This window comes from Betta splendens, chromosome 4 (assembly GCF_900634795.4).
Source record: "Betta splendens chromosome 4, fBetSpl5.4, whole genome shotgun sequence".
In the NCBI taxonomy this organism is placed as follows: Eukaryota; Metazoa; Chordata; class Actinopteri; order Anabantiformes; family Osphronemidae; genus Betta; species Betta splendens.
In genome coordinates this window covers 2,289,276-2,301,004 of record NC_040884.2, presented here as the reverse complement: position 1 = coordinate 2,301,004, position 11,729 = coordinate 2,289,276, and the positions used below count along the sequence as shown (strand labels likewise).

The 11,729-nt window shown below is 46.6% G+C and overlaps 2 protein-coding genes across 3 annotated transcripts; one reads left to right on the top strand and one right to left on the bottom strand.

Moving 5' to 3' along the window:
• The first annotated feature begins 251 nt into the window (after positions 1-251).
• Positions 252-6,548, top strand: LOC114854741 (zinc finger matrin-type protein 3-like). Its single transcript, XM_055508090.1, is given in 6 exon segments — positions 252-438; positions 516-670; positions 959-1,126; positions 1,591-1,694; positions 2,529-2,557; positions 2,559-6,548. Coding segments are annotated over 6 exon segments (813 nt in total). The 5' UTR covers positions 252-261; the 3' UTR covers positions 2,739-6,548.
• Positions 6,549-6,843: 295 nt separating this feature from the next.
• Positions 6,844-11,710, bottom strand: LOC114853367 (E3 ubiquitin-protein ligase RNF14-like). 2 transcript variants are annotated; one of them, XM_029146671.3, is made up of 7 exons: positions 11,370-11,710; positions 10,727-10,857; positions 10,024-10,650; positions 9,824-9,902; positions 9,491-9,691; positions 8,883-9,055; positions 6,844-8,159 (listed from the first exon to the last, which is right to left on the bottom strand). In XM_029146671.3, exons 1-7 carry the CDS (start codon positions 11,521-11,523, stop codon positions 8,034-8,036), a joined length of 1,491 nt encoding a protein of 496 aa, XP_029002504.1. In that variant the 5' UTR covers positions 11,524-11,710; the 3' UTR covers positions 6,844-8,033. The 2 variants fall into 2 exon arrangements, with proteins under 2 accessions (XP_029002504.1, XP_029002503.1); XM_029146670.3 differs by lacking the exon at positions 6,844-8,159 and adding an exon at positions 8,168-8,812.
• Between the last annotated feature and the right edge of the window lie 19 nt (positions 11,711-11,729).

Below are 11,729 nucleotides of genomic sequence, written 5' to 3'. Positions count from 1 at the left end.
GGTCTCGCCTCAGCCACTGGGCCCTCCTCCCATGGCACACACCTGGGTCCTCCACCAGTAGATCACACACAAGCGGTAGTGCCTCCACCGATTGACCTCACACAACCGTTTGGGGCCCCCCGCCCCAAACACTGGTTCCCCCACCGTTAGCGGCGCCTGCCGTCGGCCGATTCCCGCTGCCCCCCGGTCGACTGGCCTCCCCTCCGGCCTCCCTGCCCGGACCTTCGCAGCTGCTTCAAAGTACCCCCGGGTCCTGGGCTCATGCCTGGTCCGGCCCAGGCAGCCGCAGCCGGCGAGCGGCCTCAGGACGACAGCTCCCCGGGGGGGGCGGAGGAGCAGGAGGACTCTGTGGGGCTGGAGGAGCTGTGTAAACCGCTGTACTGCAAGCTCTGCAACGTGACGCTCAACTCTGCTCAGCAGGCGCAGGCGCACTACCAAGTGGGTTTGAATCACACACGTACACATTCAGCAATGTCAGGCCGTTAACACAAACAACTCTCCCCATTCGACCACAGGGGAAGAACCACAGCAAAAAGTTGAAGAACTTCTACGCCGGCAGCCAGCAGCCTCCAGCCATCAGGATGTGTGAGGTCCCAGAGGCCGGGCAGACAGCGCCCGGCGCAGGAGGGCGGCGACGGGGGACGCAGGCAGGCAGGTCAGAGGCCCCGCAGCATTAGAGGAGGTGCAGGGACACGCGGATGCAGAAGGGGCCCATTGGCTGAGAGAGGTCATTGTCCTCGAGGAGGTGGAGCAGCTGCAGGAGTCACTTCACACGAGCCTTGTATCGAAAAATGTCCAGTCCCCACAATCCTAGCTCTACTTGTTCATTACATATTAATGCTGTGGTGGCACCAGTCTGACAGATTGGTCACTGTCTGGTTAGTGGGTCCCAGTTTGTCCTGCTCCTTTTCCACTCTTTGCTCCTGAACACTGCGTCGCTTTGTCTTTTTTGTGCAGGGCCGCTGTACACGGGGGCGACCCGAGTCATCTTGGCCACGGAGAATGACTATTGTAAGCTGTGTGACGCCTCCTTCAGCTCACTGGCCGTTGCACAGGCACATTACCAGGGAAAGAACCACGCCAAGAAGCTACGGCTTGCTGAGGCCCAGCAGAACTGCAATAACATGTAGGTTTGTTCTTCAAGCCCGTTTGTTATGCTTCCTGCAGCCCTTAAGGTAAAAGGAAAGTCATACGACGTCAGTGGAGGTTCAAGATCAAGACCAATTCACAAGTCAACAGAACAATGGAGGAGGAGCTGGAGAGTTCACACCTACTCACTACCCTCAGCCCTTAGTTCTCATAACGAGCCCATCGTTAGAGGTGGGAGAGGAAACCTTACTGATGATAAATGTGTGGCCTTCAGCCGACTGGACTGGTGGTGAAACGCTTCTACTGAAAAGAGGAAATCCAGTTGACTCAACCTTCAGCTCATAGATACAAGTTACAGAGGAAGCCTGCAATTACTGTAAAGAAACTGCCACCAGGTTAATTTGGGTTGATCAATTAGCCACATGACATGTGAGCAGATAATGATATGTTGCATGTTTGCGCGACCTTTTGGATTAAAACAGTTCTGGCTTCATCCTACAGGGATGGCAGCATTGAGGCGGCGCTAAGAAGAAACAGGAAAGACGGCAGTGAGTACAGACTGGTCAAAAACCGCCGCAGCCCCCAGCTGCCTGCTTCTATGCCAGGTAAATATATAGAATATCTCACCATTAATAAGGTTAATCATTTCAGTACCATGACAGAATTAAGGAGGGGTTTGCCACTGAAGCTACAGAATCTTTGCGTTGCATTATTTCCAACGGTCCTTGAAAGCAGCATTTACTGTAATTGCTAAATTCATGTTTGACAGATACCCCAATCAGTGATGTGGTGAATATTGAACTGGATGTTGCTGTTTTTAATATGAAAACAGGCAAATCATGCAGCAGAGCGAGCCGTCTTCCTCTGCCGTGTGCAACATTGTGCTGATTGAATCAGTTTCCTGATGGACAGTCCCCAGAATAGCTGCGCTCTCCTGCGGTCGCCTCCTCGCTGTGTTTTTATCTCTCCTTCATCACATTTTCTGCCATGTTAACACACACAGACAAGCACGGCTCTTATTCCTGTGATCCTGAGTTGTAATCCCAGATGGGCTTGTGCAATTCTAACGGGTCATAATATCAATAATTTATTAATAACGGGTCTTAAATTGTGCTAAAATTTGCACATTTGGGACAAATAGTCTCAGATGTGAGGGTTGCAGGACACAGAATGGTCCCAATCAAAATCCTCCATCACACAAAACCTCTGCTACGCAGACAGAGCCGCAGAAGAGAGTCCAGAGTCCAGAACCACAGACGTGTGTTGTTCACAGACATATCAGAGACGTCAGAATACGTAGAGTCAGTTTAAAAGCCAATCTGCATAATCAGACTCAGGGGTCCAGATCAGGTTCCACACACAGGACGTGATGATAACATACTGATCTAGATGGTCTGTCACCATGTGGATGAGCAGTCCTGTCCGCTCGTTCCCCGCAGGGCCGTACTACAACCCCAGGCCCAGGCAAGCGCATCCCCAGAGACCTGGCCATGTGCGTCACCCCCAGCGGACAGTTCTACTGCTCCATGTGCAACTGCGGAGCCGAGCACGAGACCGAGTTCCGGCAGCATTTGGAGAGCAAGCAGCACAAAGCCAAGATGTCTGAGCTGAGGTATCGCCACGAGATGGAGAACCTCGGCTACAGCTAAGAGCCATGAGGGACGAGGGGAACGAGACCAAAGTGCAGGGAAGCAAATAGTGGTTAATAGTGCAGTACAGAGATGAGTAAAGAGATTTAGCTGCAATTCATTTCAAGTCAAATTGAAGCTATGAGGAGATCTGATGGCTTCATATGAGTCTAGAAGCAGAACAGAAAACTGAATTTTAAAAAAGTCTGCGTCGCTTCATACCTGAGCCATCATCCTTTTATCGATGTCCTTCCCTGCTCAATTCAAATGAATTGCAAAGAAATCTCGCCTGGTTTGAGTCTAAGGGAAAAGAGGGGAGGTGCAATAACGCGACAGGATGAAGACATTGAGATCGAACTAGTCTCTAGATGTAATCATCACTGAGGATGAAGGTGAAGTTGAATTCTTTTGCTGGAATCAGCCTTACCGTTATTTTTACAGGCTTCGCAGCAGCAGATTCGGGGACAACTTAACCCCTTTTTCACCCAATCTAGTTTGAGAGCTGGTTCTGAGCCGGTGCCAAAATTTAAACCAGTTCTAGTCTTTTCTCCGTCTGCAGCCAAAGACGTTGGGGCGATAGAGACCCGTACAGCCAGAGATGCGTTCAGGTACAACAGCAAAACAACTGAACGGTTCCGTAGTCGAACCGGCACCGCAGCAAATTCCACATCTTTACAATCGACTACAGGTGAAATCGAATCCACAGTACGACACAACAAAGCACAACAGCAGCAGCTGGTTTCAGAGCTCCACATCCACGAGCTCGGAGGATGTGCTGCGTCGTCCGGCGTGACCGCAGCCCCGGTCTGTGCCTTCAGGGTGGAGACGCTATAACACACGCTGAGCTTTGGCTTAACATTGGGTGAACGGTAGCTATGACTGCAGCGCTGATTGTGTTTTTTTATATTCTGTGTTACCTAATAATCTTAAAAATAAGGAACCCACAGAAATGTAAATATCACCAACTTATAAAACACTAACTCATGTGATAAGAACTAACACACCTGTGTTTTTTATTATTGGTAGAGTAGCGTATGTTGTAAATACTCATAATTATCAGGAACTCCGAGTGACCTGGGTGAGTGTCTGTGTGTCATGGTTGTGTGGTTGTGTGTGGGAGTCATGGGTGTCGGAACCGCGGTGCCATCAGGACCATACAGGAGAAGCTGAATCCTCATGAGGAGAAACCGTGCAGCATTCAGGACTCTGCAGCTGAAAGCATTTATCCTCCAACCTCCAATTAGTTTGCGAATTGCAAATGAACGTGTGCCGAGCTCGTAGGTGATTCCTTTTCAGAGACACGCTGTTAAATTCTCCCCGTTGTGTTGATTCCCTGAGGGGACACGACCAGGTTCTACCAGAGGAGCGACTCGTGTTCTGGCTGGATCTGCAGACAGTTGGTAGAAACGTGTGACCCAGGTCCACATTTTCAGCGCTGGCTCCGTGTTGAGACCGAGCTTTGGAACTAGACGTTTTTATTTGATTGTGGCCGAGGCACTTTGACACTGTCTGTTACGGCATTGCATTCAGAGATGACATAAAATCTACATATTTATTGTTTTATTTATGCCTCAATAAAGCAGTTAAGATGATTTTAATGCAGATGTTAAGATGCCAATAAGCGTCACTTACACGCTATCTGAACAGCTCTGTCAGATGTAAATCCTTCCTGTCTCAGTCGTTCAGCTCCATCGTACCTGCTCCCACATATTCTGTCAGACGCCTGATGTGGAAGCGTTTCCTCTGGTCGCTTTGCTTCACCGTGGGAGGAGGCAGCTGTTCACATCTTACATTTGCCTCTAGAGCACAAACACACCCCGTCACACACATGAGGACACTCATGAGGGAGATTAACACTGTGAGGACAAAGTGTGTGTGTTTAGGGATTTGAACGTGACGGGCAGAGACAAACAGGCAGCGAAAGGAGGCGAACGCTGAGCAGAGGAGCTGGAACCAAAGCTGAGACGCAGTCCCTCACGATGGAGCTGCAATCTGTTAATAGCCTCCTCCTCCTCCTGGAAATAACATGCTTTGTCTTACATGAAAGCGCTGATAGCATAACCTTTTATTATGATGACAGGCTCCTTTATAGGAGCCGTACTCCAGTGCAGCTACTGAACACCTTCTGTGAGTGCATGAACTAATGCCTGAGCAGCTCCTGCCTCAGAGCCGTAACAGGAGACAACAGCCGGGAAACCAGCTTTCTGCTGGACCCTGTACCGTCATCGCCCCCTTTGGCCCGTGATGCCTTGGAGCGAGGCAACGGCGACGCAGGCTCTGCAGTGATATTTGGTGACTGGGTCTCTGGACCCACAGGTTAAAGATGGACTACATACAATAGTGCCTGGAAGTGAAGGGACCTTCTATCTAGGTCTCATTACCACGTAACTCAAAGCCTTCGAGTTAAAAGTTAATAATGGATTGAAAAAACTCAGAAAGAAGGCGGTTTCACTTAACTGAGAAAAGCCTCAAACCCATCAGGCTCCTGATGAAACAGGATGAAATAACAGGGAAAATACAATTTGGAGTTAATGAGCTGAAACGCGGCAGGCCACCGGTAAACCGAGGCTCGCTTCAAGCGGAAACACGCTTCTCCATTTCAGGATCCTGAACACTCATATAAATGTTTTAAGCATGGAGTTAAAAGGTTCAAAGCAAAATAACGAACCTCATTATAAGTAAATAAATCAAATCCCATGTGATGAGAGGTTTACGTTTGGACAGTAGGCGTTCAAGAAATCAGACACATCCTGTGTTGTTTCTGTTTGGTCTCTTCTAAATGTGTAAACTTATTGAGTAGCTCTTTCTATATATGTCTATATATAAATAGATATAGATGTATATACTGTACTGTACATAATTAACCAATGCTGTTACCTGAAGGCTGATGTGTCTCAGCATCATAACGTACTGTAGAAATTAAGTTACTCCTCAACTGCTTCATTGTAAATGACAGTTTTACATATTACACCATTTGAACTGTATCTGTTTTATTTTGTGCGTTAGTGAAGTCATATTTAATTACTGTGGAGAGATGAAGTGTGATGTGAGGATGCTCTGAAGAGAGTCACATCTACCAAAGGGCCCTGGAAAAAAACGTTGAAAGAACAGTTATGTAACGTTGTGTTGTGAAGCGCAGGCAAAGGATTTACTACAAAGACCCCAATTCAAAAAATGTTTCATATCAAGATTTGCAAGATGCTGTTTAGTGGGTGGATAGTTTTCTGATGACGACCTTTGACCTCCTTGTGAGCTGAGGAGGCAGGTCTGGAGCAGAAGGTGATTATCGTAGCGTAGCTCAGCTTAAAGGATGGAGACAGTGAGAGGCAGCAAGCTTAGCCTTTCTCCAGGCTCAGAAATATGGATCTTAACAGCTTTAAACTCACTAATTAACATGCATCCAGATTTTGCATAAGCTCTGCAAGTGTCTCTTGATTAACAGAGCCACACAAGCTGCTCCCCCCTGCAGTTTCTCATCTAACTCTCAGCCAGGAGGAGGATATCAGGGAGTCGGTCCCAGTGTCAGGCTCCTGATGCAGATCTGCTGTTTGCCTGCGTTCGTGCTGGTCTGAAGCCCGAGGCCGGGTCGGGACCCCTCAGCTCAGCTCCATGTGCTGCCGGGCCCCAAACTCCTAGCAGTGGCCCTGGATCTACGCTTTCTGCTCCTGTGCTCTGTGAAAACCTCAGCACACTTTCAGTGCCTCTGAACAATGATGCCAATAAACCACAGACCGACCGAGCGCCTGGACGACTGACATCTGAGCTGTGTGTGTGTTTTCTCACGGATAAATAAACGTGCAGATAATAATAATAACCGAGCTGAGTCTGTGATTCTGTGTGAGTGTGTTTCTCATCCGCGGCTCAGCTCCAACCGAGGAAATGACAGTTCTGTTAGCAGATGCTCTTATTGGCTCACAGGGAGAAGCTGCCGTCCACAGTCTATCGCAGATAACCCAGATTCACTCATTACTCCTTGTTATTGCTTTTGCCAGTGGAAGCTGCGCTTGTGGCTCGAGTAGCTTCTTTATTTGTCAACACAATTTCAAAAAAAAGCAGAGCAGATTGTCTGAAATCTGGTGTTCTGGCTTCAACTTATTAGTTTTTACATTGAGCACAGACACATTAGATCAGTCCAGCTGTCTTTAATTATTCATCACGTCCAGGTTTACATAGGTCCAATAAACATGGGATAAAAGTACATTTATTGTGAATTTGCTCCTGTTTCTAACCTTAACCATTTCTTGCATGTGATTCATTAATACTTTTCAATATCCATGCACATTTTTGCATGAAAGCAGCATCGCAGCCGCTGATCTCTGTGTGTTTGACGCGTTACACCTGTGGCTTCATCCCTGTCACTGATTTCACCGTAGGTGTTTTCATGTGGTCACAAGCACAACACAGTTAAAAATGTCAGACCACAGCACAGCCGTGGGCGGAGCAGGCGCGTCCTGCCACGCCCTCCACTGAGGATTCACCCTGAACCTCAGACCTGACGACAGGAAACAGGTCTGTGTGATACTCGTTCACTTTAAACTCATCATAATTTATAATCTTTGCTCAAACGTCTTAACATGCAGTTGTTGATTGTGGACACGTGCACAAACACATACACAAACACAGAGTGACAGCCAGGGTTTCTTGTCGTAATGAGAGGCAGCTGTAGATTTCTCTCTCTAAATGACATGAATTTAAATATCCACAATACTAATAGTTGCAGTTGAAGGTGATGTCATACTTTGAGAGCTTCATTCCAAACAGTAGAAAAGGTCTCAAGTGTCTAAAGTAAAACATCTGTGGGTTTTTTCACATAAGAGCCTTTAAACGTCAGTGACAGGTCATCAACTGAGCAGCAGATCAACCAGCACAGATTTACAGCACATTTCATACAAGTTTTTGAGCTCATTCTATTGACCTGGAAACATTCAAGGCTTTTAAGCATCAATATCCGCTTATTTTTTATGGAATATGCATAAAGTCTTCACATGAAGAAATACATTATATTACAAAAACTGATTGAGTGATTATATGGGAGACACAATTAAACGAACAGTTGAACGACAGAGCCTAGAAAGTGCAACGATTAAGAACGTTAAGAAGGATGGAACCTAAAAAACATAGAGGTTTTGTTATTGTGGTTAAGTAGCGCCCTCTACTGGTCATAACACAATACGACTTAAGGATTTATTTTGACTGATGGGAGAATCCGACCATATGACATTTCTATTAAACAGCTTTGTTGCGCTGGGATCATAATAAGCTCTTACTCACTGAGAGAACAAGTAAAAGTGAGTGAGAGCATCTGAAGGATGGAGGCTACCAGAATGCGCAGGATGAGCAGTCACCAACACGTTCACGTCTTGATGAAAGTCTAGACAGGCAGGCCCAGCAGAACCTCTGTGTACAACAGCGGCACACCATCATGTCACAGCCTCCATTTTTCTGCAACACATGACACAAGACGTGTGTCAGTGAACGCACCATGAATTCATGAGATATGCATATTTCCCCATTCTGGGTTCACCAGGTCATGACAGGGTCACATACACATGCACTCACTCACACTACAGACTAACTGCAGGTCTTTGGAGTCTACAGTATGAGCTGATCCAGTATCAGCTGTAAATAATGTTGGATCTGAGGACGTCATTTGGAAGCTGCTGTAACTCAGCAGCCCTGTTATAATCCATATCAGTCAGTTGTTAAAAACTGGTAAAGTAACGTAAACCAGCCAATGAAGGACAGATAAATGAGGCTGAGGAGTGTGTTGGGAGCAGGAGCCTGGTTTAATGAGGTTGTTAGACTACATTTTCACAGGGACAAACATGATGTTGTGCTGTACGTATTTACACAGAGATGACAAATTAAGAAAACTAAATTAGAGTCTATAAAATCAAGCTTATTAATAATTTAACAGGACCCAGTCATTGTTATAAAATGTCAGGACGTCTTCTGGTCCAGAAGTACGAGCAGATCGAGCAGGGTCTGTCAAAGGCTCGCAGGTCAGAACCTCTGATCGGCAGCCGGGCCAGGCAGACCCAGCAGAACAACTGCCCACAGCTGAAGCACGTCATCATGTTACAGCCTCCGTTTTTCTACAGCACAGAACACAACCTGTAATAGAAGCTTCAAATAGGATGTTCTGAAGGCCCTGTGGATACAAACCTCTATTTTAGAGAAGCAGTGAGGACAATTCTTGCTGTTGCCCTTCATCCACTCGTTAGACAACATCTCCTCTATAGTGAACAGCATCACGCTGCGGCCGTATCTCTTCTCCAGCAGACGCTTCCTCTCTGCGCTGCCACTGGTGTAGTCGTCCATCAGAGCCTTTATTCCCTCTAAGACACACACACAGACAGACACAAAAAAGCCAACAGTTCAACAACAATGATATTAATGACTAGATATAGAAATAGTTAAGATATAGATATAGATGTAGATATGTATAGATGTAGATATAGATGTAGATATATATAGATGTAGATATATATAGATGTAGATATAGATGTAGATATATATAGATGTAGATATAGATGTAGATATAGATATAGATGTAGATATATACAGTATATATAGATATAGATATAGATGTAGATATATATAGATGTAGATATAGATGTAGATATATAGATATAGATGTAGATGTAGATATAAATGTAGATATATAAATATAGATGTAGATGTATAGATATAGATGTAGATATATAGATATAGATGTAAATATAGATGTATATATATAGATATAGATGTAGATGTAGATATTGCTCTGGTACCATTTGTCTCTGGCAGGTCCAGAATCTCTTCCAGCTCATCCTCTTTCTGCTGTTTGGGTGCGTAACAGTCCTCAGCTCCGTGATACGTCTTCCTGCAGGTGACACAAAAGGCAAAGTTGCACACGGAGCACATAGCTGCGGTGCTGGACTTCTCCAGGATGACAGCAGAGCCGCAGGAGCGGCGAGGGCAGTACACCACATCTGTGTGAACCCAGACAGGCACAGAAGCTCTGAATGAATGACCATGCAAAGCAAATCAGCTCTCATTCGGCTTTAGTTCGACTGGCCATGGTCATTTGCTGGTATAAAGACCAGAATAGGAGAGGAACACACCAGACATTAGGTCCAGAGTCGACTGCAGCAGGAGGCGATCATAGCGGCTGAACAGCTCGTCTCCAACCAGACTCCTCACCTACCAACAGAGGAACGCATCTTACCCACATGAACAGCGTCCGTCTGTCTGTCGAGCTCAGTAGTTCATAGCATGTGGACAGAACATACAATATGATGCTCAATACAAAGCCCTGCAGTACCTGTGCAGGTGTCGGCGTGGCGGTGCAGTCTGCCTGAGGGCAGGTGAGGCCCCGGACGGTCCCCTCGGTTATCCGGACCCTGCAGAACTCGGCCAGACACGCCTGACAGAAGATGTGGTGGCACTCGGACAGCTGCACGCACTCAGAACCAGGCGCGGTGATGAAGCACACGCCGCATTCAAACAGCGTGCTGGCAAACGCCTTCTGCTTCTGCTCGGCTTGGTGGATCAAGATCCTGGACAGGAGCATTTGTGACAGGCTGAGGCCAGACAGTGTTTGGGCTTTTTGAAGTTCTGAGGTGGAGTCTGACAGAGAAGCAGCTCCTTCGTTCTTGAAGTCAGCCTTGAACTCTGAGGGCTGAGAGGCTCGTTCTGCCTTCTTCTCGCCTACAGGGACTGAATCATCAGAAATGTTTTTCAAACTGTTCTCTGAAGGAAGAGGCTTTTCACGTCCTGTGTTGGATTCAGGGTCACGCTGGACATCCTCATCAGAGGGGAGCTCCAGGACATTATGGAGGCCCAGGAAGGAGAGGGTTTCTTCTTTAAGGAACTGGGCCCAGGAGAACAGAACCACAGCACCCCCGGTGGCCTGGTAGAGCTCAATGAGCCGAGCAGTCAGCGCTGAGAGCTGTGGACGGAGAAGCAGACGGACGCTGATGCAACCACTTATCAGAGGCCGTAAACGTCATTCTTCTGTTGATTACCTGCGTGTGTGTCAGCCAGCAGCAGGCGAGGGAGAAGGAGGGAGGAGACGAGGACGGGTAGTGGTGAGGAAGCTCGAAGGTCAGAAGGAGAGGTGGAAGGAATGATATGTCGTACTGCCTCAGTGTTTCACCTTAGAAAAACAACGCAAACAGTGTATTAATGTGCATCACTCTACATATATTAAAACATGTGGTTTTATCCACCTACATTTACATTTTGACCTTTTTAGTTAGTTGCTGTTTAGGATTTTACATAATAATAATAATGTAATAATGCGATAATAATAATAATAATAATAATAATAATAATAATAATAATAATAATAATAATAATAATAATAATAATAATAATAATACATTTACACTGAAACAGCTAAACTTTGAAAAATCTCACTTTGAAATAACACCTAAGAAGCAGATAGATAAGAATATACAATTATCCAAACTATAAGATTGGGCCAATCAATCAGATTTAACCTTTCACTTACTTATTTTACTTACGTATAACAGCTTTTCAGCTATTTGTAAGGGAATTAATAAATTCGATAATTTAACACAAACATGAAGCAGTCTTTCCTCAAAGCAGACAAGTTTACTTTTGAAACGACTCCTAAGTAATATGGGGCGGTATGTGTTTATTTACCCTCCTTCAGAACAACCGTGAAGTCCGCAGGAAGCTCAACAGACACTCGGATTTCTCCGGCAGCTTTCGACTCATTCCGGATGAACTCCTCTGAACCGAAGATACTCTGGAGCGCGAGCAGTTCGTCTTCCTGCTCCTCTAGGTCCGCATTCATGTTCGCACACAGGAAACCTCTGCTGAGCTGTTGAACCGACAGAGCGCCGTTCGTGCTACTTTGGTTTGGCGGAAGCGGAGGCTGCTGCGCTGCGGCCCGCCCGTCCGTCCGGACCGCCCAGCCCGTCCGTCCGGACCCGGCCCGCCCGTCCGTCCGGACCCGGCCCGCCCGTCCAAACCCGGCCCGCCCCTCTGTTGACTCACCGC